This window comes from Streptopelia decaocto (assembly GCF_964273445.1).
Source record: "Streptopelia decaocto genome assembly, chromosome: 3".
Taxonomy (NCBI): domain Eukaryota; kingdom Metazoa; phylum Chordata; class Aves; order Columbiformes; family Columbidae; genus Streptopelia; species Streptopelia decaocto.
In genome coordinates this window covers 121,405,475-121,433,452 of record NC_138656.1, presented here as the reverse complement: position 1 = coordinate 121,433,452, position 27,978 = coordinate 121,405,475, and the positions used below count along the sequence as shown (strand labels likewise).

Genomic DNA, 27,978 nt, shown 5'->3' with positions numbered 1-27,978 from the left:
GCCTCTTCTGGCTCCGTTTTGCCTCTGAAGAGCTACATAGATGGCTCCTTCATTAAATACTGCACCAGCCTAAATCAGACAATACTATGGTTCTCCTAAGCTATGCCTGCCTGTATTTCTCCAGCCAGTTTGGTACGGAGGAAAGCAGGGACTTTCTTTTTCTCTTCTGACCAGTGTGTCATGAGACTAGTGCAATTCTCTCTTTTTTTCTCATCTTTGCTAGGTGAGGACAATTATGACAGGGAGCAGGGGCAGCCCAGGACTTTGAGGTTACAAAGCATCATACATCTTTGTTATGCCTTGTGTCAGGTTACACCTTCCAAACTGTCAGGTTTGCTTCAGGACAGTGTATTCTGCAAACAACACCTTCCTGGCAACAGCTCTTGCGCTAGAACTGTTCCTGGGATGGACAGTTCATCCCGGAGCTGCGGAGGAAGGCCCTTCTTGGTGCCCCGTGTGTTTGCAGAAGGGACTTTAGAGACCACTCTCCTGTTCCAGCTCTGCAGCTGAGGGGGAGCTGAAGTAGCACAAGGCATACTCTGCTTTCTATACGTACGTGCCCGGCAATAAGGAAGGCCAGGACTGAACATGCTGCTTAAAATACTGCAGGGGCTAAAAGAGGTCTGAAGTCTTGGACAGTAATGTGTGTAAATGACATGGTGAGAGTTGGGATGGGTCTCCTGGACAGAGTCTGGTTCCTGGTTGTTGGTATCTGTTCACGAGGCGCTGGCTCAGCGTTCCTGCTGGTGCAGGGAGCTGCCCGCCCAGCCCAGCCCCGCTGAGCCTGTTTCTGCTTTCCCCGCAGCTGCAGCTCTACGACATTGAAAGCAGCACCAAGACCACCATTCTGAACTATTGCTCCTACGTGCAGTGGGTCCCGGGCAGCGACGTGGTGGTGGCTCAGAACAGAAACAACCTCTGCATTTGGTACAACATCGACGCTCCCGAGCGAGTCACCATGTTTCCTCTGAAGGTAAAACTGGAGGCTTTGATGACCTCCAGCAGTTCCTGTTACTTCTGCACACGCGTGTGGGTATGGTCAGGGTGGTGTTGCAGAAGGGAGACAGGAGGGAACTGCTGGTTGCTTCTGGACAAAACATGAGCCCATCTGTCAGCTTCGTGGCAGGCACTTCTGGAAGCAGATGGAGATAGTTAATACAGCAAGGAGCTGCTCAGGTACTGTTTTGTTCCTGCTAGTGGGATCAGGATGACGCCTGCTCAGTGTGAGCTCGTTCAGCAAATACTTAAGCAGCAGAGCTGTCTCGGTGCTGCCTCACGTCCCTGCCACCCTGCATGCTGCAGGAGAGCGTGGCAGTCCTGACAGCGGGTCCTCTTTCCAGGGGGATATTGTAGACTTGGAGCGGAACGATGGAAAGACTGAAGTGATAGTATCTGAAGGGGTGAACACTGTGTCCTACACCCTGGACGAAGGCCTCATAGAGTTTGGAACTGCCATTGACGACGGGGATTATCACAGGTAGGTGCTGGATACACCACGTGGTGCTGACAGGGACCCCACGTCACCTCGCAGACACCTGGGAGTCGGCAATCCACGGACTGCAGCAGCGCAGTTCCATGCAGAGCTGCGGCGCAGGCCAAACCCGTGTTGCTGCCAGGTCTGGCTATAATGAGCCCTTTGGGAGCGAATATCCAGCGTTTTCATCTTCACAGCTCTGTGGTTTCAAACGTGAGGGCACAGAGGACTGGCTAGTCTGGTCCCATTGACACGGGCAGAAGTTTTCTCTAAATTGCAGTGAATACGTCTGTCTCCTGTAGCAACCGGGTGTGCAGTGGTACTCAGGTGGTTCTGCTGCTGCCCCTCATGACGGTGACAGTGCCATGGGAACACTCAGGAGCTGTGCAGAGTGAAAACTGACTGCCTGAGCAGTCGTGGTGGCCACCGGGCACTGCTGACATGGTTATAGGGTTTTCAAATTGACCAGAGAAGAACATTTCACATGTTTGTAGCACTGTTACCGCTTGAGAGACTTCTCTGCACCAGAGGCTTGCTTTGGCCGCAGCGCCGCGGACCTGCCCGCGCTGCTGCAGCCCCTGCGCGTCAGCTGCCACGAGTGCCTCAGCCGGAGCTCAACCCGCCTCTGAACGTTCCCCTGCGATGCCAGGCCCCGTTCTGTACAACCCTCACACAACTGCTCGCACCCCGCTTGCTTTGCTGCATTCCCGCTCTGTTACTGAAACTCTGCACATCTCTGTCTCAAGGGCCACTGCGTTTCTGGAGACCCTGGAGATGTCTGCAGAGACCGAGGCCATGTGGAAGACTCTGAGCAGGCTGGCTTTGGAAGCCAGGCAGCTGCACATTGCAGAGAGGTACGGGAACAGCTGTCATGTCTTTCTGGCCTAAACACTCCTTGCTGAATCCCTCACAGAAACCAGGGTCTGACTAAAGCTGGGACTTGTCGTGTGGCCTGGAAGATTCACTGCTCTGGAGAATTAAGTGTTCTCTATTCCAGGCAATGACTTTGCTCTTCCATCCTGGACAGTAATGCTGGAGCCGGGGACAGGAAGACATCACTGTGCAGCATACATTTTTGCTGATGGCAACCCAAAGCAGTGTATAGTGCAGCTCCAGGGAGCTGACAGACGTGGGCATGCTCAGCACGTCTCTGAAGCGCGGGGAAGCGAAGATGAGCTCCGGGGCAGGGATGGAGGGCACACGACCACGGGTCTCTCAGAATCCTTTCTCTTGCAGCAGGGCCACCCCACCTCTCCAGCTTGCAGAGCTGGGTCTGCTGCCCAGCTTCTGAGTTTCTTTCCTTGGACCAAAAGTGGGCAATAAAACCCAGTTATTGACTAACTGCTTTGTTCTTTCCAGGTGCTTTGCAGCTCTGGGCAACATGGCAAAGGCTCGATTTCTGCATGAGACCAATACCATTGCTGATCAGGCAGCTCAAGAGCACGTAAGTCAAACGTTTTCTGCTGTGCAGGGCAGCTGCTTTCCTGTAAACACTTGCATACACATTATCTTCTGTGTCCCTGCTCACCAGTATCCTGCTACAGACCAGTACCTGGTCATGCAGAAACCGCCGACATGATCTTTGATCCGTGCCTGCCAGGTCCCTCGTCTGGCTGTCCGTTTCATATTGCTCCTGTCCTGTCGCTTCTGTGATTCTCATCTGTCTTTAGCTCCTCAGTGACCCAGGTCCCACCTGCAGTCCCCTCCCCTGTGTCACTGCAGAGCCTGTTCTTTGCTCACCAAACTGACTGCGCTGGTGCTGTCTGCAGGGTGGGGACGGCACAGACCATTACCTGGTGCGGGCCCGCTTGGCCATGCTGGACAAGAACTACAAGCTGGCGGAGATGATCTTCCTGGAACAGGTGAGTAAAGGAACAAGGAACACAAAAGGTCTCATCTTTCTGGGCAGGGAAGTTTGTGCACTGGTGTGAAGGAGAAAAGGGAGAAGTTGCTTAATGACGGGAGAAGAGATTTTTGACCTGAAATAGAAGATATTTCTTGTTCCAAGATGTAGGATTGCCCTGAGGTGCATGAAGAGGCTGGGGGAGGATGTATGTCCGTGTAGAGGGGACAGTCCACGTTTTCAAGTGTTTCTGCACATGTAACCCTGCTGGCTGTGCGGGCTCAAGGGCTGTGTCTGCTGTGTGGAGCCTTCAGGCTGACCCTTTGCTCTCTGACACAGAACGCCACGGAGGAGGCCATGGACATGTACCAGGAGCTGCACATGTGGGATGAATGCATTATGGTTGCCGAGGCCAAGGTACAGGACATACAGAATACAGCCTGCACTAGGCTGTGGGCTGGGCTTGCTTGGCAAGTGGTCTGGCTGGGAGTCTGTTCAAGACCTGGGTTCTCTTCGCCTGCCCTGTCCGGTGCCACTTGTGCTCCAAGGGGCTCCAAGCAGAGGACATCAGTCTGTGCTGATGTTGATGCTGAGCTGGGTGAATGGTGAGGGAGAAAAGCTGCTGAAGTTGGTTTAGGAGCATCTAGGACTTTGAAGAAGAATGAATGATGCAGTGGCACACAGGGCTGGCATTGTGGTTTCTAACAGGGTGGCAAGGGATCTGTGCCGTGATCTGCTGTCCAGAGCCTGCGAGGTGAGCAGGACAGCGTCTTGCCTTGCCCAGGTCAACCAGTGCTGCGTTTCTCAACAGGGACACCCAATGCTGGACAAGCTGCATCGGGGCTACTACGAGTGGCTGCTGGATACCCAGCAGGAAGAGAAGGCTGGGGAGGTCCAGGAGGGACAGGGCGACTACCTGGCAGCCATCAACTTATACCTGCGGGCAGGGCTGCCGGCGAGAGCAGCGCGGCTGGCCATGGGCCGGGATGAGCTCCTGGCCCACGGGGATGTCATCAACAGGGTCTCCGTGGCGCTGGTCAGAGCGGAGCTGTACGAGCAGGTGAGTCTCCCGCCCCGCTGGGCTCTCTGCTGGTGGCATCGGAGCTCTTCCCCTGTCCCCTTCTCCTCTGAGACGCAGGGGCCTGCGCTGGAGAGCAGCAGATGTAATTCGGTGTTGATAAATCTGCAGTTAGCAGTTGGGAGGAAATCCTAACTGCATCCGTTATACACGGGTGAGATCTGAGTTACTGATCACAGCTCATTGACGACGTGTCTCCGGAACATCAGCCGAACGTTCAGTAATGGTCAGGGAAGCCCTTTGGAAGATAGGAACCAACAGGAAAGGAGCTGGGAATCACAGGAAAACTTGGGATTGCTGTGAAACTGTACCGTGCTTCCTCATAGGGGAATAAAAATGATGGTACAGCTTTCATAGAAGGATAGTCTAAATGGAAAAGCTAAGGAAGAGAAACAAAGGAGGTTAGGAAGACAATCTGGAGAACCATAAATATGATAGAGGAGGCAAGTCATTATTTTCTGTCTCTAATAACACAAGAGAATTGGTAACTACTTACTAGGTGACAGTTTTAGAAGAAAAGGGTGTTTTTCACACAGCACATCATCATGTTAATGTAAGAAATGAGTGCTGAGCCGGACCAGAACAGCTCGGCATCCCGGCCAACAGCGGCCTCGTGCAGGCGCCTGAAACAGGGACAGAAAGAGCAGGGCGGGCTAATAGAGGGCGGCACTTTTCCTGGTGTACTTTTCCTGGTGTACTTTTCCTGGTGTACTTTCATGTTTCCAGCAGTTTGCAGACCATAGTGTACCTGAATAGTTTTATTTTTGATGTTCAAGAGCTCTTGATAGATTTTTACTTCCATGAGCTTCTCAGATTATTGTTTGAAACATCCGTACTTTTTGATCTACAATGTTTGCTATGAGTTACCCGGTTCAGTTATGTGTTGTGTCAAAAAACAGTTATTTTTGCTAGCCTGTTTTATGTGCCCTGCTTAAATTATGTTTCTCCAGTGTCATTTTACCTTTGGCATTTTCCAACCATTTCATTTGGACCCAAGAGAATTTTGTGCTCTTCCAAACCGGTCACCTTTTCTTCAGCCTTCGTTTGAAAGAGTAGCAGTGGAACTCACTGCTGCCAGATGTTCTGGTACCAAAAGTATAAACGGTCCCAAAGTGATTAGACACATCACGGAGGTTGAGTCTGTCAAAGCCGTTAAATATGATGATGTGAGGCACCATGACAAACTCAGGAAGCTTCCACGGTGCAGATTGTCAGATACAGCAGAGGAGGGGCTGGGGTACAGCCTTCCTCTGGACGTGCGCTTCCACCACCACTCAGACACGGGCGGGAAGGAGCCTTTCGTCTGCCAGGACGAGCTTTCTGAGGTTGTGTTCTAAGTCCCACAAGCTCTGAGCCTCGTCCCACCCTGTTGGCCGCCACCCTTTCCTACAGGGTGGAACCTGCTGCAGGAGCCGATGTCCCGGCACCGCTCCTGCCCCTGCTCCGGATGCTCGTCCGGGAGCGGAGCCACTGGCACAGAGGGAGCTGTCTCAAAACCCCTTGTCTTGTTAGGAGATGGTACCTCAGAAAGCGCTCGGGTGTGCCGCCTGCCAGAGGGGGCTGTGCTCTCAGCACATGCGGCCTTTCTGCAACGCCCTTTATCCCCGTGCTCTCGGTTAGTGGGGAAGGCAGAGCTGACGGAGAAGTCTGTGGCAGGACTGGCGAGCTCTGTGCGTGGGGCTGGCAGGGCGTGTGACGGCGTGGGGAGATAGTGGCTCTGGAAACCGGCAGCTTGTATTTGTCACTAGGCTGGAGACCTGTTTGAGAAGGTCGGGAACCCACGGAAGGCTCTGGAGTGCTATTGCAAGGGCAGTGCCTTCCTGAAAGGTACCGTGCTAAGTGTCTTCCTCCCCCATCCCTCCCCAGCAGAGCCTGGCTGCTCAGGCCTTGTGGCAACCTGAGCTTTGCCCTGGAGCCCGGAGGGGCCTTGGTGGTCTGAAGCGTCATGTCTCATCATGTTTCGCACCAGCACACCCCGTCCCAGAACAGCGTCCTGTTCCCAAGGCCTTTATCGCGCTGGTTGCACCAGCAGGGTCTTGCTCCAGGCCTCGGCAGGTCCGGGTTGCTGGGCGGCCCGTTGGAGCTGGGGGGATCAGACAGCACCGCTGCCCTCGCTGTGTGCCCGTCCAGGGCCGTGCTCCCCTCCGCTCTGCTTCCCTGCTGGGCTTGCTGTGACCGCTGTGTGTGCCCTTGCAGCGGTGGAGCTGGCTCGCCTGGCGTTTCCCGCAGAAGTCGTGACGCTGGAGGAGGCCTGGGGAGACCATCTGGTGCAGCAGAAACAGCTGGATGCTGCTATTAACCATTACATCGAAGCCAGGTGGGCACAGGTGGTGGCTGTGTACCCAGCAGCAGAATAACCTGCAGGCTACGAAGCTGATACGGTTTGCTCAAACCAGCAGGGCTTTGCCGGAGTCAGCCCCGCTTTGCCGGTGCCATGGTGCTTACGTGCAGGCTCTGCTGGCCCCACCGTGGTGCCTTCCCGCCTCTCTCCCAAGGTCTTTCATCCCTGATGTCCTAGTTTTTCATTCTTTCCCCTTTGCTTTGCCAGTTGTTCGGATGCTTTTTGCTGCTCTAACGCAGCCAGCAGGATCGAGCGGCAGAGCACGCTGGTCTCCGGGGTCCCTCGCTCCGCCGGAGGAGGGGGCTGCTGGCTGGCTGTAAAGCGCTGTGCTTTTGATGCTAGGTGCTCGATTAAGGCCATTGAGGCAGCCTTGGGAGCCCGGCAGTGGAAGAAGGCCATCTACATTTTGGACTTGCAGGACAGACAGACAGCAGCCAAATATTACCTCAGGATTGCCCAGCACTATGCAGCTCTACAGGAGTATCAGGTGAGGCCGCAGAGCGCAGTCGTTGCTGCTCGGGACGTCCCTCGGGATACTGAGGATGGTCGTTTCGCCCAGGCTGCGGAGGAGCTGTACGTCAAAGCAGACCAGACCAAGGACGCCATCGACATGTACACGCAGGCCGGGCTCTGGGAGCAGGCTCACAAGGTAGGGCCAGAAGCCAAAGCTCTTGGGGACCTCACCCCGCCTGGTGAAACGTGTTTCATCAGGAGATGGTGGTGCCCTGTCTGCCCACACCTGATCAACAAGCTCTGCTCCCAAAGGGGGTGCGTGGGGCGGCCGGCAGGAAACAGCCCCGGCCTTCGTGTCCTGTCTGTGCCTTTTCAGCTGCCCCGGGTGGGTGCACAGAGCGTTCTCCAGGGGCCGGTCCTGTGTGCTTCATCACCGCGGCAAAGGGCCGCCTGTTCTCCCCAGGGCGTATAGCATATAGCACGCACACTTCTTTGTAATGGGAAGAAGATTGCTTTTCCCTTTCTCTTTCACTACTATATATATCAAGAAATTGCTGTGCAGTGTGCTGTAGTTTTCCCATGTATGTTCCTTTTGGCAGCTGGCAATCAAGTGTATGAGTCGGGAAGATGTGTCTGTGCTCTATATAACGCAGGCCCAAGAGATGGAGAAGCAGGGCAAGTACAAAGAAGCTGAGAGGTGAGCGTCTTTCTTGGTACCAGTCCAAGACCTAGCCCTTAAAAAATGGCGGTAGTGGGGATGAGCCGGTTCCTGGGGTGGGAGTAGAGTTTGGGGCTAGAGTTTGGAAAGGTCAGAGGTGCTCTCTCCACATGTGGAGACCTATAGCTTATGTTTCAGAGCTGTGCTGCACACCAGCCGTGCTGCTCACCAGCCGTGCTGCACACCAGCCCTGCTGCTCACCAGCCGTGCTGCTCACCAGCCCTGCTGCACACCAGCCGTGCTGCACACCAGCCGTGCTGCTCACCAGCTGTGCTGCACACTAGCCGTGCTGCTCACCAGCCCTGCTGCTCACCAGCCGTGCTGCTCACCAGCTGTGCTGCACACCAGCCGTGCTGCACACCAGCCGTGCTGCACACCAGCTGTGCTGCACACCAGCCGTGCTGCTCACCAGCCGTGCTGCTCACCAGCCGTGCTGCACACCAGCTGTGCTGCTCACCAGCCGTGCTGCTCACCAGCCCTGCTGCACACCAGCCGTGCTGCTCACCAGCCGTGCTGCACACCAGCCGTGCTGCACACCAGCCGTGCTGCACACCAGCCCTGCTGCACACCAGCCGTGCTGCTGACCAGCCGTGCTGCTCACCAGCCGTGCTGCACACCAGCCGTGCTGCACACCAGCCGTGCTGCACACCAGCTGTGCTGCACACCAGCCGTGCTGCACACCAGCCCTGCTGCACACCAGCTGTGCTGCTCACCAGCCCTGCTGCACACCAGCTGTGCTGCACACCAGCCGTGCTGCTCACCAGCCGTGCTGCACACCAGCTGTGCTTCTCACCAGCTGTGCTGCTCACCAGCCATGCTGCACACCAGCCGTGCTGCTCACCAGCCCTGCTGCACACCAGCCGTGCTGCTCACCAGCCCTGCTGCACACCAGCCGTGCTGCACACCAGCCGTGCTGCACACCAGCCATGCTGCACACTAGCTGTGCTGCACACCAACTGTGCTGCACAACTACTGTGCTGCACACCAGCTGTGCTGCTCACCAACTGTGATACACACCAGCCGTGCTGCTCACCAACTGTGATACACACCACATGTGCTGCACACCAGCTGTGCTGCACACCAGCTGTGCCCTCTGGCAGGGTGTACAGGACCTGGTTCTGGCTGGGCAGAGGCTGCAGGGACTGGTGGTGTCCTGGGCTGAGCCACTGGGAGGTGTCTGTGTTCCCAGGCTGTACATCACTGTGAATGAACCCGATCGGGCCATCTCCATGTACAAGCAGCATAAGATGTATGATGAGATGGTCTCCCTAGTGACCAAGTACCGCAAGGAATTACTGTACGATACCCACCAGCACCTGGCCAAGGTGAGCACATCTCATGGTAGGGGAGCTGGTAGACCAAGCGGGGACAAGAGTGTCACTGACTCGTTGCCTCTGATGCAGACGCTGGAGGCAGAGGGGTGCCTGCAGGAAGCTGAGTACCACTACGTGGAAGCCAAGGAGTGGAAGGCCGCAGTAAACATGTACCGAGTGAACGACATGTGGGAGGACGCTTACAGGGTAATCATCGCTTCTGTGTCCCGTTGTGCGGGGACCAGGCTCTGGCTGCAGGATCCTGGCAGGAGCTGCTCTGTCTCTGATCACCGCGGAATGTGAAGACGTGGCAGACGCTGCCCAGGTTCAGCGTGTGGCGCAGCCCTGGGGCGCCTGTGCGGCTGCTGCAGCGTCCCCCGCAGGCAGGGCTGGGCCCTGGCCACACTGCAGCGCTGTTGCTGCGGGGCTGCTCTGCTCCCAGCCCGTACCGGGGGCGTTGCTCTGCGCAGCCCCAGCGCGGCACTGCTCCCCCGGTGCGGGCACAGCTGCCTGGGTCACTGGCCTGACAGCCGCCTGCGCCATGCGGGGAGGCAGCCGCCTCTCCTCTGCCTCGCCGTACAGCCCTTGTCTCACCCCCCCGGTCCAGCAGTGCCCCCAGAAGGTTTCCTTAGGAGAGAACAGTTGCTTTTGGTGCTCCCTCGGGATGATAAGCACCATGTGAGAGCAGAGTCCTGACTCAGCCTGCTGAGAATGGAATGGATGCATTGGACTCTTCCACTTTCTTGCTTTGGATAGGTGGCCAAGGCACACGGGGGAGCAAACTCCTATAAGCAAGTGGCCTACATGTGGGCAAAGAGCCTGGGTGGAGAGGCGGCTGTGAAACTCCTCAGTAAGTTCGGCCTTCTGGAGATGGCCATCGACCATGCAGCGGACAACGGGTAAGCAGGTCCATCAGAGCAGCACCGCTCCCATCTGCCTGCCCTGTGGAGGAAGGGCTGCCCCGAGATAACCGCGTGCACGCAATAGCTGCAGGTCCAGGATACGGCCCATTTGCCCACCGCACCCGTGCGTCTCCCCCGGACACCTCCCGCCTCCGCCGCACCTGTCCGTGCGTGCAGCGTCCCCGCAGAGCTGGGCAGGCAGCAGCAGCTGTCCCTGCAGCCTCCGCAGGGCAGGAGGCGGTGTCCTCGTGTCACCGTCACTGCCGGCAGTTCTGTCCCTTCTGCCCCCGCCCTGCCATTCGCTTCTGCTCTCCCCACTCTCCCCCATTGCTCGGTTTGGGGGGTCTTGTCAGCCCCCTTAGGGCAGAACCAAGGGCCTCTGGCTCTACCAGCAAGCGTGAAGGAGCTGAATTTCCTTAGCGGGGGCTCTCGAAGCTGCTGTTCTCTGGTCAGGAGCAGGAGGAATGGGCAGTGCCCATGCACTTGCGACCCTCTGTGTTTCTGTCGCTTTCCCTGTGTCTTGTGCTCTCCTCGCCGTCTTGCTCTTGATGAAGGCATGTCCTCGGTGTCCTCAGTGCATGGTCCTGCTCTCACCCCATTTTCTCTTCTGTTGCAGGATCTTTGAATTTGCTTTTGAGCTGGCCCGCCTCTCCATGAAGCAGAAGATGCCAGAGATCCACTTAAAGTACGCCATGTTCCTCGAAGACGAGGTAATTTCACCCCTGGAATAGGTGGGAGCTCTCTGGTCACTCAGGTGTCACCAGGGGCACTTACATGGCTGCAGTCACTGCTCACCCAAAGGACAATTGCAGCCCCAAGCTTCACACACATCTTAGATTCATAAATCCTCATGGTAACAGAGGAGGTCGTGCGGTGGTATTGGGGCAGGATGGCACGGAAGCGAATTCCTTCCTCTCTCCTAGGGCAAATTTGAAGAGGCTGAAGCAGAATTCATTAAAGCTGGGAAACCCAAGGAGGCAGTGCTGATGTACGTATCCTTCCCAGTCCTGCCCCGCCTGGTTGCTTCTCCAGCACTGCTCTGCTCCTTGCCGTGCCTCTGGTTACACCTCGTGTTGACTCCCCCAGGTTTGTGCATAACCAGAACTGGGATGCTGCACAGCGCGTTGCGGAGGCTCACGACCCCGACAGCGTGGCCGACGTCCTTGTGGGACAGGCGCGCTTTGCCTTTGAGCAGAGGGAGTTCCAGAAAGCAGAGGCCTTTCTCCTGCGCGCACAGAGACCGGAGCTGGCCATAAAGTACTACAAGGTGAGCGCGGTCTGTAGCAACATCATGGCCTTCCTTGCTGGACCAGTTTGGATGGAGGAGGAGTGAAATCCATCTCCCAGCTCTCCCTGTCAGCTTAGGAGCCAAAGAGAAACCATTTATTCAGGTGGTTCCTAGCAGATTTTAATTCTGGCCGGCTCTTGGAGCACTGAAGCGGTAGAGCTTTCGCAGCACAGCGCAGCTCTCGCAGCGCTCGAGGTGTCCTGTGGACAGGGATGGTCCTCAGGGCAGCGTGAGCGGGCGCGTTCGGAGGCTGTAAGTGCCCGTTCCGCAGAGGCAGCTGGGATGGACGGGCACTCTCCACTCAGGCGGCGCGGGTGAATGGATGGACATAGGTGCCGTCTGGGGAGGGAAGAGTTGGCTGGTGCTGCTGTGGTTGTTTCTTCCAGCTGGTTCTCTGGCAAGATGACACGAGAGGCCGGATGTGTTACGTGGGGCCAGGAGTGCGGGGGATCCTGGTGAACCGGTGAGCATTCCTCCCATCGTGCTTGCAGGAGGCTGGCATGTGGAGCGAGGCCCTGCGGATCTGCAAGGAGTACGTGCCCAGTCGGCTGGAAGAGCTGCAGGAGGAGTGCGGCAGGGAGGCTGCCAAGAAGGGCTCCAGGTGAGGAATGCTGTGGTCAGGCTGCAAGAACACACACATAGCTCTTCCCCTCAGCCATTGCGCTGGTGCTTTACACAGACTGCCTGACAGCACCCCTGGCATCCAGGCGTTTCCTTCCTGAGGACCATGGACTCCTTACTGCATAGGTTTCCTAACATCCTCACTGCTCCGGGACACTCCAGGTTTATTCTTGCTGTCCAAGGTCTCCTGGATGTCTTCTTGCCACTTGCAGCTCCCTGGGGTCCCCTGTAGCACCAGTGCATGCCCCAGGGGTCCCAGACCAGTTCTCCCCTCAGCACCGGCTGTGTGCTGCTTGTCGCCCGCGCAGCCCGTCCGAGGTCGCTGGCTCCGCACCGGCGGCACGCGCCCCGCACGCTGCCTGCGGGACCTGGGCGGCCGCTCTCCGGCTGCCACAGCCCCGGAGAACCGTAAAGTCATTGCAGCTGGAGAGACCCGCAGGACCATTGAGTCCAGCCATGACCTAACCAACTCTAGCACTAAACCGTGTCCCTGAGAACCTCGTCTAAACGCCTTTTAAAAGCCTCCGGGGATGGTGACTCCACCACTGCCCTGGGCAGCCTGTTCCAATGCCCAATAGCCCTTTCCAGGAAGAATATTTTCCTAATAACCAATCTAAACCTGCCCTGGCACAACTTGAGGCCGTTTCCTCTTGCAGAGGAACAGAGGGGCTGCTGGAGCAGGCGCGGGAGTGGGAGCAGGCGGGGGAGCACGCCCGGGCGGTGGACTGCTACCTGAAGGTGCGGGATCCCAGCAACGCTGTCCTGATGGAGAAGTGCTTGCTGAAGGTACGGGCTGGGGCTGTGATTCCCCTCCTCTGCTCTGCTGTCCAGCAGCTTTCCCACAACACGCAGTGCGTCCCAGAGGTGCCTCAGTCCCTGCAGGCCGTGGGAGGATCGCAGGCTCCGGCGGCCGCGGGTCTGACAGCCTTCACGGCCATCCTGCTGAGCCGAGACGGGCTGGTACTTACCCTGCACTGCACTGGCATCCTGGCTATGGCACCACTTGAGCAGCGTGCCCGTGTCTTTGTGCCCGTATCTCTCTGCACTGAAGCGCTGGAATTCGTGACTTGGTTAGATGGGCACCCTTTCTTCTTGTGGTCTCTGTCCACCAGCCTTTGGGCTGTGTTCTTCTTCATACTTTTCACTCATACCTGTGCCCTTGTACCAATTCCAGCAACAATTAAGTCCTGGTCTGATCCTCTCCCATGTGTGCAGGTCGCTGGGCTTTGCTTCTCTGAATTGCTGAAGTGGGCTGTCATTTTTTCTCCCCTTCTCCATAGTTCAAGTGCTTCTGACCCAGCCTTTTAGCTGGGACTGGGTTCTTCCCAGCTTCATCCCCCTCTCAAACAGCATTTAGCACTTGTGCTGTTGACAGTTTCTCTCCACAGGCTGCTGAGTTGGCCATTAAATTCCTGGGCCAGTCACAGAGCATGGACGTGACGCGGACCGTGGCTCCTCAGCTGGTGGCCATGAAGAAATACAGTGCGGTGAGGGCCAGCTCCTGCCCCAGGCTGCTGAACAGCAGCGACGCAGGAAGGGAGAGCTCTACAAGGGCAGGGAGAGCTCTATCCAAGGGAGGGAGAGCTCTACAAGGGCAGGAGAGCTCTATCCAAGGGAGGGAGAGCTCTATCCAAGGGAGGGAGAGCTCTACAAGGGCAGGGAGAGCTCCATCCAAGGGGAGGGAGAGGAGGGAGAGCTCTACAAGGGCAGGGAGAGCTCTACAAGGGCAGGGAGAGCTCTACAAGGGCAGGGAGAGCTCTATCCAAGGGAGGGAGAGCTCTACAAGGGCAGGGAGAGCTCTACAAGGGCAGGGAGAGCTCTACAAGGGCACGGAGAGCTCTATCCAAGGGAGGGAGAGCTCTACAAGGGCACGGAGAGCTCTACAAGGGCAGGGAGAGCTCTATCCAAGGGAGGGAGAGCTCTACAAGGGCAGGGAGAGCTCTACAAGGGCAGGGAGAGCTCCATCCAAGGGCAGGGAGAGCTCCATCCAAGGGGAGGGAGAGCTCTATCCAAGGGAGGGAGCCCAAGCCGCACCCTGGGGTGAAGGGTGGGTGGCCCTGTCCAGAGCCAGGCAGCACAGAATCGTCAGGGAGGGGGGAAAAGGGGAAGGGATCAAGCCGTAGAATCACAGAGTGGTTTGGGCTGGAAGGGACCTTAGAGATCATCTAGTTCACCCCCCTGCCACCAGCAGGGACACCTTCCCACCTTCCGCCAGGCCAGGCTGTCCAAAGCTCCATCCAGCCTGGCCTGGAACACTCCCGGGGACGGGGCATCCACAGCTGCTCTGGGCAGCCTGGGCCAGCACCTCACCAGCCTCATAGTGAAGAGCTTCCTCCCTATAGCTCACCTAAATCTACCTTCTTTTCTTTTCTTTTTTTCTTTTCTTTTCTTTCTTTCTTCTCTTTTCTTTTCTTTTCTTTTCTTTTCTTTTCTTTTCTTTTCTTTTCTTTTCTTTCCTTTCCTTTCCTTTCCTTTCCTTTCCTTTCCTTTCCTTTCCTTTCCTTTCCTTTCCTTTCCTTTCCTTTCCTTTCCTTTCCTTTCCTTTCCTTTCCTTTCCTTTCCTTTCCTTTCCTTTCCTTTCCTTTCCTTTCCTTTCCTTTCTTTCCTTTCCTTTCCTTTCCTTTCCTTTCCTTTCCTTTCCTTTCCTTTCCTTTCCTTTCCTTTCCTTTCCTTTCCTTTCCTTTCCTTTCCTTTCCTTTCTTTCCTTTTTTTAAAGCCGTCACCCCTTGTCCCGTCCCTACCTGCCCTTGTAAGAAGTCCCTCTCCAGCTTTCCTGTAGGTCCCTTGAGGTACTGGAGGCTGCTCTAAGGTCTTCTCTCCTCCAGGCCGAACCCCAGCTCCCTCAGCCTGTCCTCAGAGCAGAAGTGCTGGGACAGTGTGAGAGGGCCGAGCCTTGGGAAGGGGCGGGAGGCTGAGAGCAGGCTGTGTCCCGGCAGAGCCCGCTGTCCCCGCTGCGTGCTGGTCACCTCCGGCGGCTGCGCCGCGGTGCCCGCGGGCTCCGTCTCCATGGGCCTGTCTCTGCCCGCAGGCAGCCGAACTCTACCTCAGCCTGGACCTCATCCGAGAAGCTATCGACGCCTTCATTGAAGGGGAGGAGTGGAGCAAAGCCAAGCGTGTGGCCAAGGAGCTGGACCCCCAGTATGCCTTCAGTTTCTCAAGTTCTCCTGCTCCTGCTCCCTCTCCCACCCCGAGATGATTCTGTGTGCTGTCCTGTCCTGCTGCCCCCAGCTTCCCTGGGTTGTCCTCACTGTGGTCATGCTCGACGGGGCACGTTACTCCTTGTAATACCATCCCCATGCCTACCCCTGTCTCCCGTTCCCTTGGCATCGTCCTGTGCATGCATTTCCTTCTGACAGTCCCGTGATCCCTTTCTCTTCTCACGTGTTATATTGCCATGTTATATCCCCTTCCACCTGTGCCCCCAGCAGCCGGGCAGGAGGACACGGCGCAGCTCTAGGTCCTCTTTCCCAAAGCGAAGCTGAATCCAGGCTCTGCACTGATGCAAGACACTGATAGTCTTGCTGCCTGTTGAAATTCTTTCTGCCCATCAGGTCAGAGGAGTATGTGGACCAGCGTTACAAGGAGTATTTAAAGAACCAAGGCAAGGTGGACTCGGTACGTATGTGGGAAGTCTCACAGGCCAGGGAGCGATGTCAGGATCAGACCCTTGGGGCCCCTCTCATGGGACCTTTACCTGGATGTGAGGAGTGTGTGAGTGCCCGTGAGTCACGGTGTCGGCGGCACAGGGAGGGACTGGGTGTGCGTGAAGGGCCCTGGCCGGCCGGTGCTGCCCTGCTGCTGTAGGAAGCCGTGCCCGCGCGGTGGGTTTATGGTTGTTCCCGTCCCCAGCTGGTCGGCATAGACGTCGTGGCTGCCCTGGACCTGTACGTGCAGCAGGAGCAGTGGGAGAAGTGCCTGGAGGTTGCAGCTCAGCAGGTGGGTGCCTGTGGGGCCCTCGGGACAGACGTGGGTCCCTCAGGGACAGACGTGGGGCCCTCAGGGACAGACGTGGAGCCCTCGGGACAGACGTGGGTCCCTCAGGGACAGACGTGGGGCCCTCAGGGACAGACGTGGAGCCCTCGGGACAGACGTGGGTCCCTCAGGGACAGACGTGGGGCCCTCGGGACAGACGTAGGGCCCTCAGGGACAGACATGGGGCCCTCGGGGACAGATGTGGAGCCCTCAGGACAGATGTGGTGCCCCCGGGGACAGATGTGGAGCCCTCAGAGACAGAGGTGGAGTCCCCGGGGACAGATGTGGAGCCCTCGGGGACAGACATGGAGCTCCTGGGGACAGATGTGGAGCCCTCGGGGCCTGGGCTCTGCGCAGCGGGGTGGCAGGAACGAGTGGGCAGGGAACAGCAGCCATTTCTGTGGGGAGCAGCCCAAAACCCACCTCTCCGCTGTGCCCCCCTCGGCCAGCCCGGCCGACCAGGGCGGTGTTAGAACCCAGAAGCGCGTGGAGTTTAAATGTTGTGATTCACGGGGCGCTGGAAAAGCTCAATGAGTTGTTTGGGCCGGAAGGAATCGGTACCGTGGAACGGCCTGTGAAAGCAAGCCTTCCTCCCACGTGTTCTTTGGAGGCTTGGCGTGACTAGAAAGGGGACATCCTTGGCGTGAAAGCAAATCTGACATTTCTTTCATTTTCACTGACCTAAAACTGGCAAAATTACCTCAGCAAAGTAAAAAAAAGTGAAGAAAAGCAAAATGAAACTGCTCTGTAGTGCTATTTCAATGCAGTTACGGGAGGAAAAAGCTCTAGATTGCCAGGACCTGCTTTGAGGGTTTGTTTGTATTCAGTGGTTATTGACGGTTTATTGGCTGAGCGGTTGCTGACGGGGGAGCCGGCCGAGGTGCCGGCTCTGCGGGCGCTGCTCGGAGCCGGGGCAGCTCATCGCTCCGGCCAGCGCCGGTAAACCACCGATAAACCACCAATAAACCACCGATAAACCACCGATGACCTGGACAAGCATTGGGAACGTGTCTGGCTCAGTTTTTCTGACTTTGTTTCCGATGCAGTAACCAGTAACCTGAGTTTGGGCTCCACTACACTAAACTTGGTTTCTTTTTGACTCGGACTTGTCTGGTGATACAAACGGTCCTTGTTGCAGGAGTTGTTGTCTTGGAGACTTCTGTGCTGATGTTCTAATTGTCGGGACACACCAGTGTTGATCTTCCATAAAGCATATCTTCACGCTTAATGGTAAAGGCTTACGCAGTTTGTCAGCCAGGCCCAACACTGCTGCCCTTGGTTCCAGGCGTTGTTGGTCTGTTCGTGTCTCTAAGGCCCTGGCACAACCTTGCTCCGTGACCAGTGCAGAATTTAATGACTTTTGACTTGGCTGTTCTACAGTGATTATACAGGAAAAAAAGTTACGTTTGATCACAGAATCCCAGGTTGGATGGGACCACAAGGGTCGCCTGGCCCAACCTTTCTTGGCACAGCCTGGTCTAGACAAGCTGGCCCAGCCCTGTCCAGCTGAATGCTGAAAGTGTCCAGTGTTGGCCAACGCGCCAGTTCCCTGGGGAGATTTTTCCAATGGCTGACTGTGCTCATCACGAACAATTTCCCTCTTGTGTCCGATCGGAATGTCCCCAGGAGTAAATTGTACCCACCACCCTTTGTATTTTCCATGTGACTCCTTGTACAGAGGGATCTCCAGCTGCTTTGCAGCCACCCTTTAAATACTGGAGCATGGTGGTGAGCTGTCCCCAAAGCCCTCTCTTCTCAAGGCTGAACGGCCCCGCTCTCTCGGCCTTTCCTCACACAGGGCTGCCCCGTCCTCCCATCGTCTGTGTGTCCTTCTCTGGCCCCGTCCGGCCTGGCCACAGCTGGTGGCACAGCGGGGACCAGAACTGAGCACAGTCCTCCAGGTGCGGCCTGACCAGCGCTGACTAGAGCAGGGTGACGAGTTCTTTGTCTCTAGAGATGCCCTGTGATGCAGCCCGTGACCTGCTGGCCCAGCAGCCACTGGTCGCTCACTGAGCTGCTTGTCCCCCAGGTCCCCGCGCAGAGCTGACCCGGCCGGGGAGACCCAGCCGTGCTGCGCCCTGGACTGCGCGTTCCAGAGCCCAGACCTTGCACTGGTCCTTGTGGGACTTCGTAAGGTTCTTCTTAGCCCAGAACAGGCCACGTACCAGACCCAGTCTTTGTCCCAAACTGTCCTGTACCTGATGTCTCACCGGCACCCACAGCTGGGTGCTCAATTTCTAGACAGATCACTGGGACACTGGTCTCTCTGGTGCTTAATAAGCTTGTTTCCATTGCTTATTTTTTGACAGGATTGTTCATTTTACACCATCTTCTTCATTTCATTATTTAAGCCTGTGTGAAACAGGCCTGTCCTCCATTGGATTTCTGCAAGTCCTCAGCAGAGGTTTATAGATCAGGACAGGTAGGAGCAGCTCTCCGAGGAGGCTCCAGTCCCAGAGGTCTGACAGCATTTGAATAATGGACTAGAGCAACCCTGCAAGTGATGAGCGTCTTCAGTCCACAAAGTGTTTTGATTCATCCTTTCGCTAGACCAAGAGCTGGTTTACACTTGGTACTGGTGGTGCCACACGGTGGACACGCTGCATCCTTCAGGCGTTTGGCAGCGTTCCTTCGGCAAGTGGCGAACGGCTGAAAGCGGCTTTGTTTCCGTGTGTGGAAGGGTGGGCACAGCGTCAGCTAGGCAGGATTAGAGGTGTGCAGAGGGGCCCAAATCAAACCGCGGGTCTGCTGTGCAGTGTGCCTCTGACTACCTGATTACCCTTTGGGACTCGGGCATAGGGGTGTGTGTACACGCGTCTGAAACCACCCCTGCCGAGTGACATTGTTCGGTCATGAGTCTCATGCTGCTGCTTTCTGTGTGTGTGCCTTCTCCAGAACTATAAGGTTCTGCACAAGTACGTAGCTCTGTACGCAACCCACCTCATCCGGGAGGGCAGCTGGGACAAAGCCCTGAGCCTGTACGTCCACCACGGGGTACCTGCCAACCCACAGGTAAGAAGACGGGACAGCCCCGTGCGAGCCGCAGTCTGCGCCGCGACCGGGTCCAGGCGAGCTGGGCTCGCCCGGTGCTCAGCGTGTCCAAGCCGCTTCAGCCCTGCTGGGCGCTGTGCCGGAGGCTCCTCAGCTGGAGTCGGTGCAGGCTCCTGCAGGTTCTGCACGGGAAGGAACAGGGGGATTGAGTATTTGTGGCTTTGAGCAGCTTAACCACCAAAACCAGAATAAAAGGAGCCGTGTTTGGCTCCCTGAGAGCACCGGCAGCAGGCGCATCCTGCCCCGTTTCCCCGCCCTGTCCCGCAGCGCCGTTGTGCCGCCGTCTGCAGCCGCGTGCCCGGGAGCCCACGGCAGCGCTGCCGTCCCTCGGCCGGCGCTTGGCTTCTGCTGACTCCCGGCTGGCTCCCCCAAGATTTCTCTCCTTTTTGTTGCAGAATTTCAACATTTACAGGCGTCTCTTCGTGGAGATGGTGAATGCACCTGGCATGAACTGTGCCGAGGCCTATTCCAGCTGGGCTGACCTGCGTGACGTTCTGTTCCGCCTGGTGAGTGCGGCCGCGGCGCCGCTGCCTGCGGAGCTGCAGCCCCGGGCGCTCCGGCAGCGCAGCGGCAGCACCGCTCTGCAGCGGTGACACGGCCTGGGAACGGGAGATGCCCACAGTGCGGGCAGTGTGAGTGGGCTTGGCTGGGCACGAGGAGTCCGGCAGGAGGTGGCCCTGCACTTGAGGCCACATCCTTGCAGTGGGTCTGGACACGGGCTCGCTGCGTCACTGCTGTGTCGAGCCTGTGACAACATGCCAGCTTTCTGTCCTACACTCACATTTGACAGCTTGGGTGGCGCAAGGACCGGGGGAAAGCACAGAACGGCTGAGCCTGCAGAACGAGTCCTCCCATCTCCCTAGAGATGCTTAGAGACTTCTGCTCCTGCTTTCCTGTCCCAGAATACCTCAGCCAGAGCCCATGACCGCCTCTTCTCTGGTTCTGTCCCATAAATACCCACTTCCGGCCCTTGGTCTATCCAAATTCACTGCTGCTTCGGTGCTCTGCGTTGCTGCAGCACTGTTGGCTCTGCCTTCTGCCCCAGCCTTGTCCCTCAGCGCTGTGTGGGACCCGGAGCACCCAAGGCCCAGCCCTTCTCCAGGGTGCCTGGGTACTGGAGATCCAGCTCTCTCCCAGCTCTTCCCTGGACTCGAGTGGATGAAGAGTGCCCTTGCGTTCTCATGTTCTCAGTTACTTTCCTTTTCTCTTCTTCAGTGTGAAAACTTGGTAAAGTCAAGTGAGGCGAACACTCCAGCACATGAAGATTTTGAAACGATGCTGCTGGTCGCCCACTACTGTGCCACCCGCTCCGCTGCTCAGGGCGTGAAGCAGCTGGTAAGGGCTTTGAAGCTGCTTTGCCAGGTGCCCACCTGAGTGCAGAACCCTGTGGGATGTGCGGGTTCAGGGCTATCCACGGTTCACTGTTCCACTTCATGGAACATTTGAACGTTGTGGATGCATGAGAATGGGACTGTGATGGTCAGGGAGCCCACCACTAGCAGGTGGAACTGGAGATCGCCTTCTCTGACTCCTTGTTGTGGGACCTGCCCCCAGCCACTGAGACCGAGGTGTAACCAGTGGGAAGCTGATCTGTGTGTCAGGATGACTTGTGAGAGCAGAGGCACCGGCAGCAATTTGGGGATGGCACAACACGGTGCTGCCTCTGCAGCCGCCCTGGGCTGTGGGAGCTGCTGAGCCCCAGACGTGGTGTGCGGAGCAGACGGGCTTTGCGCAGGGCTCTGGGAGCTCGAGGCGCCTGGCATCGCACGGGGCTTTGGCAGGTACTGGACCTGTGTGCTGGGCTTCTCAGGGGCTCTGGGAGCTCAGGGGCTGGGTACTGCCCCTCACGAGGCACTGTGAGTATTCCTGAGCCTGACGTGCACTGGGATCTGTTCTGGCCCACGATACGTAGCAGAGTCCCTGCTGAAGTCCTGATCTGTATGGGATTGTGGAGCTGTGATAGAGCTCAGTATGAGGTGAGACTGGAGCTGTGACAGACACACCTCGTCCAGACAAACAGACCCACGCAGCTGTGGAATATTGAGGTGCTGGGTGGTCTGTCTGGGACTCTGAGGAGGGGTGGCCTTCCTGGTTCTGATGCGATGGAACCTGTCTGGCAAGCAGGGAGTGGAGTCTCCCTTGAATTCCTCACCCCCACTCAAAAATTCCTGTGTGGTCAAACGTGGCCGAACACCCAGCAGGCTGGTGGGGAGGCTGGGGAGTCTCCATCCCTTGAGATACTTGGAACATGATCAGACACGTTCTGAACGAGCTGCTGCAGCTGACTCTGCTCTGAACCGTTGAGCCGGGGCGTGGGGCTGGACCGGACACCGCCAGGGACCCCTCCAACCTCAGCTGTTCTGTGACTCAAATGGTGGGAACTTGGGTGTGGCTTCTAGCAAAACGGTAAGGTTTGTAAAGCAGAAGATCTTCAGGTGACAGCCCTCCTGTGTGCTCACGCAGTCAGGGTGCCCATGGTCAGGACTGGGGTTTTCAGCCTTTGTTACGTGTTGGGAAATGAGGGTGCAGAGCCGCTGCTGTGGGTCTGGAGCAGAATGAGCTCATGAGATCCCTTCTGACCCCATATGTTCTGTGCTGGTGTTGGGACTTCTCTGTCCCCTGTGTCTGCAGGACACTGTGGCCGCCAAGCTGTCCATCGCCCTGCTGCGCCACACCGAGCTGCTCCCTGCAGACAAGGCTTTCTACGAAGCCGGGACAGCTGCCAAGGTGAGAGCTTCTGCACCCGGGCAGCTGGGGGGGTGGAGGACCCGCACACAGGGACACGCAGCCTCATCTTCCCCATCCTGCCCTGGCTGTGCTGGGACACCAGCAGCCAGGCACTGGGACACCAGCAGCCAGGCACTGGGACACCAGCAGCCGGACACTGGGACACCAGCAGCCAGGCACTGGGACAACAGCAGCCAGGCACTGGGACACCAGCAGCTGGACACCAGCAGCCAGGCACTGGGACACCAGCAGCTGGACACTGGGACACCAGCAGCTGGACACCAGCAGCCAGACACAGGCACTGGAGGCCTCTCAAACAGCTTCCAGCCTCTGTGTTTGTCGTGGCACAGCAGTGGGTGGTGGGAGCGCGGACCTGAGCGGGCAAGGGGACGTGACCTGCAGACCCGGGGGCAGACCAGAGGCCACGTTACGTTGCACGGTGCTGTTAGTGCGGATGCTAGATGCCCTGGTCTGCCTTGCTCTGGGTCCCTCAGTGTCAGCTTGCTCCTGGTGACAGGCTCTGCCGCCGGCCCGGACTCAGGGACACAGCAGCGTGTTGTCACCAGTGCCTGACTCGGTCCCACAGGCCAGCCTGTGGCCGCTGGGCTGGTTGTCCCAGGGCTGCCTGTGCAGCGGTGCTTCGGGACAGCGAGCTGGGATGGGCGCGCTCCTCCTCCGCTACCTGTGCCGCGGCGGGACATCGTGGCACAAGCGGAGCCGCGTCCTTCCCAGCCATTGCTCCCGCAGGAGTTGTGGCTGCGGAGATCAGCTGCCTGGTCTCACCTGGGATTCCTCTCTGTCCTAGGCCGTCAACTGGGAGAGCATGGCGTTCATCTTCCTGAACCGCTTCCTGGACCTCTCGGATGTGCGTACAGCCGGCTGGGGGGCGGGCGACGGCGGGGACGGGGCTGCAGGGCCACGCCAGACCCTCCCCGGGCCCGGCACCCGAGGCTGCCGACAGAGCCCCCGACGGCTGCCCGGTGTGTGCACAGCGCTGGGGACCCCGCACGAGCGTGCAGGGCCCCTGAGCACCCTGACTGTGTCACTGTCCAGTGCCACCGCACCTGAGCACCCTGACCGTGTCACTGTCCAGTGCCACCGCACCTGAGCATCCTGACCGTGTCACTGTCCAGTGCCACCGCACCTGAGCACCCTGACCGTGTCACTCTGTCCGGTTCCACTGCACCTGAGCACCCTGACCGTGTCACTGTCCAGTGCCACCGCACCTGAGCACCCTGACCGTGTCACTCTGTCCAGTGCCACCACACCTCAGCACCCTGACCGTGTCACTCTGTCCAGTGCCACCGCACCTGAGCACCCTGACCGTGTCACTGTCCAGTGCCACCGCACCTCAGCACCCTGACCGTGTCACTGTCCAGTGCCACCGCACCTGAGCACCCTGACCGTGTCACTCTGTCCAGTGCCACCACGCGTGCACGTGGCAGCAAAGAGCAGGCTGACCTGACAGTTGTGGCCCGGGGTCTTCTGCTGCAAGTGCCGTTGCAGCTCTCCGGGCTGTTCCGAGGGGGGAGGATGCCCGCGGGTAACGGCTCCGCGCTGCAGCGCTGCGCCGCGGGAGCCCTGTGCCAGTCGGCTCCTCGAGCAGCAGCTGGGTCAGCAGGAAATGCCAAACCCCAGTGCTCCACCACGTCTCCTTTCTCAGGCCATCGACGAGGGGAACCTGGACTCTCTGGACCACTCGGATTTCCAGAACACAGACATTCCCTTTGAAGTGCCGCTTCCCGCCAAACAGCACGTGCCTGTGAGTGTCACCTGAGCCGTGAGCAGGGACGGGCAGCATGGGACAGCAGAGTGGGAACATCCCCAGCTCCCCAGCGCTGCCCTGAGCCCCCACCCCACCAGAAACGCGCAGGGAAACACCTGCGCCTGCTCCCCTCCCAATACACGCGTGTGCTTGTGCACACCCGCGGACACGTCCTGCGCGCACGTCCCGCTGCGGTGCCGCGGGCAGCAGCCGGGCAGCGGCGGGGCCGTCAGCAGCGCCCTGTGCTCTGCCCGCAGGAGGAGAAGCGGGAGGAGGTGCGGGACTGGGTGCTCACCATGTCCATGGACCAGCGGCTGGAGCAGGTGCTGCCGCGGGACGAGCGGGACACGTACGAGGCCTCGCTGGTGGCAGCCGGCACGGGGGCGCGCGCGCTGCCCTGCGTGCTCACGGGTGAGGACGGGCGCGGGAGCACGGCGCCGTGCGGGGACGGAGGGCTCTGGGGGGGACCTGCGCTGTGCTGTACGAGTCGGGGGGTCTGTGTGGCTGTGGGACCAGCTCTGGCGGGATGGAAGGACCCATGTTTTCAGTGGCGGTGACTGAGCGCTGGAGCAGGCTGCACAGGAGCGGTGGCATCTCTGTACCTGGAGATCACTGAAATCCATCTGGGACACAGTCTGGGGCGACCGGCTGTGCCGTTTGAGCAGGGGGTGGTCGGACCGTACCGACCTCAGGGGTCCAGTCCAGCCTCCGCCATCCTTGTTCTGTGGGTCTGTGGCCGCTCGGTGCGCACAGTCCTGCCCAGCACCGACACACGTGCGGTGCCCGGCCCTGCTTTGTGTCCCCCGCCAAAGCTGTCTGTCCTGGCAAGCGCTGTCCCCACACGCAGCTGTCAGGCAGCGGGGACTGTGCGGTGGGACCTGAAGCGGAGCGGAGAAGGGAACGGGGCGATGGGCCGCAGCGCGAGGGCTCTGGCTCCGAAGGCGAGGAGGGGCTGCTATCGTGTGACACATGGGGTGTTCCTGCCAGGGGGCCAGGCCTTCACTTCCCTCAGCCCCACCACCCGGGGCGCCCCCTTCCTCACCCGGGTGTCTGGGAGCCCCTCGGTGCCCACGGGGGAGGGCAGGGCCGAGGGGCTGCAGGGGTCCTGGCTCGTTTCTGAGGGTCGCTGTGCCACCAGGGTACCCTGTGCTCCGGAACAAGATCGAGTTCAAGCGGCCAGGCCGAGAAGCCAACAAGGACACGTGGAACAAGTTCCAGATGGCTGTCAAGGTGAGCCAGCGTGCCGTGGGGCAGGGGGACGGCGGGTGTTCAGCCCCTCTCTGCAATGGAACATGGTCCTGCTGGGGGCAGACACACTGAACCGGGTGGTGCACCCGCCGTGCGCTGCGGGGCAGGATTAACCCCGGGAGCTGGGGCAGAGCCAGCCAGGGCTGCACAGCTCTGCCGGCCCCGGGCGCCCCTCACCACGGCCTCTCACTCTGCAGACGTCCCACAGCCCCGCATGCCAAGACGTGCTCAAGTTCCTCAGCCAGTGGTGCGGGGGACTCCCCAGCACCAGCTTCTCCTTCCAGTGAGCTGCATCGTGGCTTTCGGTCCGTTCCTCAGCACCCGCCACTTCCACCCCAATAAACGTTTCTCAGCCCCGCTGTGCTCCTGTTTGGCAGAGAACGCCACGTCCAGCCTCTCATGCGGCTCCCGAGGCACAGGACCATAACCCCGTCTGCCGGCATCTCTTGGCCTCGGCCGAGCTGTGCTGAGCAGGTGCCTGTCCCTGCTGGGCCACTGTCACACTGGGACCGCATCCCAGGCCCCGGCGGGCACAGTGCGGACAGGGGCTGGCACACCAGCCGACCGCCATCCCATCAGCGGCTGCACCCGGGGCCGCTGCCAGCAGCCAGTGTGAGAATGAAAAGTTTATTCACTCAGGGAACCGACAGAGGCGACAACACAGGGGTTCTGCACCCGCCGCTCCTGGGCCTGGGCCCTGGCACGGAAAGCTGAGCCCGCTCCGCAGCAGGGCCGCGGGACCCAGGCCAGCCTGGCTGCGTCCTCGCTGCGCGTACAGAGCGATGGAGCCTTTCCTGGGCCATCACGGGCCCTGCATCTTGGGGGGAGAGAGGGAGAGCGTCCCGGCCCCACGGCACCTCTGGGCCAAGGCTGCCAGGTGACCCGGGCGGTGCGTCTGGAACCTGCAGCGTCTGTCCCAGGTGGGGTGGTGGGGCTGGGGGAAGCGCAAAGGCACATCCCCCACAGCCCCCTCCCCCCACACCGACGCGTGGGGCAGGAGCGCGGTGCGGGCACCGCGTCCCCTCGCCGGCCCCAGCGCTCCGCAGCGTCACCGAGGAGGAGCGAGCGCGGGGCGCGCGGCAGGGACGGGGCGCTGGGCCCCGGCAGCGGCTGCAGCCCCTGCTTGGGAAGAGCCGTTCTGGGGGCCGGCGCGGCAGGGCCGCTCCCGATGCAGCTCCCGGCCCTCCGGCCCCGGGCGCGGCCGCGCTCACCTCGGCAGCTACACACGAGTGTCGGCACGCCCGCGCAGGAGCTGCTGCAGCTCCCGCGGCCCCTCCCGCGCTGCGCTCGGCCCGGCCAGCTGCAGGGAAAACGGGGTACTCAGGACGGCCAGGGCAGCACAGGCTTGGCTGGCACAGGGGGAAGAGGCAGGGCTGCAACTACCCAAAACGGAGGGGTGCCAGTCTGTCACCACGGCTGGATAGAAGTGGTGCAAATGTGATGCTGCCCCATATCCCCCGTCCCACTGCTGCACAGCCCGCTCGAGTGAGAACGAGGGCCCGGCAGCACCCAGCACCTTCAGAACAGCGGCAGCGGTGGGGCAGAGAGCCGTCCGGGCCGCTGGCACGTACCTGCTCTTTGTCACAGCTGCGCGCGCAGGGCCCGATGCCCCGCAAGATCAGGGCCACCAAGCAGCACCTGCCTGACAGCACAGCCTCGGTGACCGCCAGCAGCATGGAGGGGAACCAGAGCGCCAGGGCTGTGTCCTGCCGAGCAGAGGGTCGGAGCTCCCTCAGGGATCGTGGTTCACCGCGCCCGGGCTGCCCACGCGCGGCTGTGGGGGCAACGGGGGGAGGAGAGGGGAGAAGGGAGAGTGAGAGGAAGAGAGCGTGGGCAAGAGAGAGGGGTGAGAACGAAGGAAAAGGAGAAGGAAGCAGAGACTAGAAGAGGAAGGGAGGAGCGCGTGCTGGCCCCGCACACTCACATAGATGCGGGTGGTGTTGAAAGGACAGTCGTTGGTCGCTATGGCCGCGCGGGCGTCTGCGGGCAGCGCGGCGCTGTGGCAGCCCCGGACGAGGTGCGAGCCCCGGCTGTGCACGGTGAGCGCGATGGCCAGCGCCAGCCCCACGCTGCACGCTGCGGACAGCAGGCAGTTCAGCAGGGATGCGCCCAGCAGGCTCCAGTGCTGCGGGAGAACGCGTGAGAGGGGGCAGGGCGGAGCGGGCGGTGCGGGCCGGGCACACCGCGCCGCCGCACACCCCCCTGCGGGTGCCGGCTCTGGGAACCCCACAGGTGTTTGCACCGAGCGACCCCCTGCAGGCTCCTGCCCCTTCGAGCGTGGCCCAGACCTGCGCTCCCATGAGGCTTTTGCACCGTTCGCATCCCTCACCCCCCGGTGCACCCAGAGCCACCGGACGCCCCTTTCCCACGGGCTCCCGTGCCCCGGAGCGCCAGCACAGCCTCAGCTCCCCCAGGCGCCGGGACCCCCAGCAGCCCCGCCTCCCGCAGCCCGTGTGGGCCCGCCCGGGGTGCCCGGCCCCGGCTGAAGCGTTTCTGCTCCGGGTCGGTGCCCGGTGCCCGCGCTGCTGCTCCCCCGTCCCGGTGCTGCCGCCGGGGCCGCGCCGGCGCAGCGGGCGGCACCGAAACGCCGCGAACCGCGAGGCGGAAGGAGCCGCCGGGGACAAGGTCCAAGGGAGCGGCTGCCGAGGGACCGGGCCCTGCCGAGGGACCGGGCCCTGCCGAGGCCCCCGGCCCGCCCGGCTGCCCCCCCGCGGCCCCGCACTCACCAGGGCTGCCCGGGACAGGTTGTGCGACACCAGGATGGCGACGATGCCCACGGCGATGCTCTGCGGGGAGAGACCGCGCTCGACTCGCGGCTCGGCAGGGCCGGAGCCCCCCCGCGGCCCGATCCCCGCGGCCCGATCCCCGCCGCCCGACCCCCGCGCTCACCAGCAGCCCCGAGCCCACGGACACCACGTTGGCCACCGCGTACTCGGGGGTGCCGGCGCGGCGGGCGCCGGCCACGTGCCGCAGCACCGAGCCGTGCACGATGGCGCCCAGCACCAGGCTGCCGTGGCCCAGCACGATCAGCCCCAGCCCGCAGCGCATCAGCCGCCGCGGCTCCGCCAGCGCCCCCGCGGCCCCGCGCCCCCCGGCCATGGCCGCCGCACCGAGCCCGCCCGCGGCCGCCCCGCCCCGGGGCAGGGAGCCCGGCCCGCCCCGCCCCGCCCGGAAAGAGGCAGCA

At 60.0% G+C, this 27,978-nt stretch overlaps 2 protein-coding genes across 2 annotated transcripts in view; one reads left to right on the top strand and one right to left on the bottom strand.

Moving 5' to 3' along the window:
- The window catches only part of IFT172 (intraflagellar transport 172), a 40,450-nt gene extending 15,306 nt beyond the window's left edge, over positions 1 to 25,144 (top strand). Inside the window, exons 16-48 of the mRNA XM_082047301.1 lie at positions 806 to 973; positions 1,341 to 1,477; positions 2,221 to 2,328; positions 2,834 to 2,918; positions 3,244 to 3,336; positions 3,657 to 3,734; positions 4,129 to 4,377; positions 6,144 to 6,222; positions 6,592 to 6,712; positions 7,079 to 7,223; positions 7,296 to 7,385; positions 7,789 to 7,886; positions 9,097 to 9,232; positions 9,311 to 9,427; positions 9,977 to 10,119; positions 10,739 to 10,832; positions 11,046 to 11,110; positions 11,209 to 11,389; positions 11,902 to 12,011; positions 12,688 to 12,817; positions 13,420 to 13,518; positions 15,060 to 15,169; positions 15,583 to 15,646; positions 15,881 to 15,967; positions 18,899 to 19,015; positions 19,450 to 19,560; positions 20,270 to 20,389; positions 21,686 to 21,781; positions 22,587 to 22,646; positions 23,445 to 23,543; positions 23,804 to 23,957; positions 24,685 to 24,776; positions 24,992 to 25,144. Coding sequence (XP_081903427.1) covers positions 806 to 973; positions 1,341 to 1,477; positions 2,221 to 2,328; positions 2,834 to 2,918; positions 3,244 to 3,336; positions 3,657 to 3,734; positions 4,129 to 4,377; positions 6,144 to 6,222; positions 6,592 to 6,712; positions 7,079 to 7,223; positions 7,296 to 7,385; positions 7,789 to 7,886; positions 9,097 to 9,232; positions 9,311 to 9,427; positions 9,977 to 10,119; positions 10,739 to 10,832; positions 11,046 to 11,110; positions 11,209 to 11,389; positions 11,902 to 12,011; positions 12,688 to 12,817; positions 13,420 to 13,518; positions 15,060 to 15,169; positions 15,583 to 15,646; positions 15,881 to 15,967; positions 18,899 to 19,015; positions 19,450 to 19,560; positions 20,270 to 20,389; positions 21,686 to 21,781; positions 22,587 to 22,646; positions 23,445 to 23,543; positions 23,804 to 23,957; positions 24,685 to 24,776; positions 24,992 to 25,081 — 3,726 coding nt within the window. The 3' untranslated portion in view covers positions 25,082 to 25,144. The remainder of the gene's footprint in view (positions 1 to 805; positions 974 to 1,340; positions 1,478 to 2,220; positions 2,329 to 2,833; positions 2,919 to 3,243; positions 3,337 to 3,656; positions 3,735 to 4,128; positions 4,378 to 6,143; positions 6,223 to 6,591; positions 6,713 to 7,078; positions 7,224 to 7,295; positions 7,386 to 7,788; positions 7,887 to 9,096; positions 9,233 to 9,310; positions 9,428 to 9,976; positions 10,120 to 10,738; positions 10,833 to 11,045; positions 11,111 to 11,208; positions 11,390 to 11,901; positions 12,012 to 12,687; positions 12,818 to 13,419; positions 13,519 to 15,059; positions 15,170 to 15,582; positions 15,647 to 15,880; positions 15,968 to 18,898; positions 19,016 to 19,449; positions 19,561 to 20,269; positions 20,390 to 21,685; positions 21,782 to 22,586; positions 22,647 to 23,444; positions 23,544 to 23,803; positions 23,958 to 24,684; positions 24,777 to 24,991) is intronic.
- A 258-nt stretch (positions 25,145 to 25,402) lies between these two features.
- Positions 25,403 to 27,926, bottom strand: KRTCAP3 (keratinocyte associated protein 3). Its single transcript, XM_082049629.1, has 5 exons — positions 27,684 to 27,926; positions 27,521 to 27,580; positions 26,719 to 26,919; positions 26,366 to 26,500; positions 25,403 to 26,094 (listed from the first exon to the last, which is right to left on the bottom strand). The coding sequence occupies exons 1-5, from the start codon at positions 27,891 to 27,893 to the stop codon at positions 26,014 to 26,016; spliced, it is 687 nt and encodes a 228-aa protein (XP_081905755.1). The 5' UTR covers positions 27,894 to 27,926; the 3' UTR covers positions 25,403 to 26,013.
- Between the last annotated feature and the right edge of the window lie 52 nt (positions 27,927 to 27,978).

What these genes read in the sequence shown, in the direction of transcription:
- KRTCAP3 (XM_082049629.1), bottom strand. Translation starts at nt 27,893, where the DNA reads ATGGCCGGGGGGCGCGGGGCCGCGGGGGCGCTGGCGGAGCCGCGGCGG. An exon ending in CCGTGGGCTCGGGGCTGCTG is followed by an intron (nt 27,581 to 27,683) that starts GTGAGCGCGGGG and finishes CTCTCCCCGCAG; the next exon opens with AGCATCGCCGTGGGCATCGT. An exon ending in GCAGCTGTGACAAAGAGCAG is followed by an intron (nt 26,095 to 26,365) that starts GTACGTGCCAGC and finishes TTTTCCCTGCAG; the next exon opens with CTGGCCGGGCCGAGCGCAGC.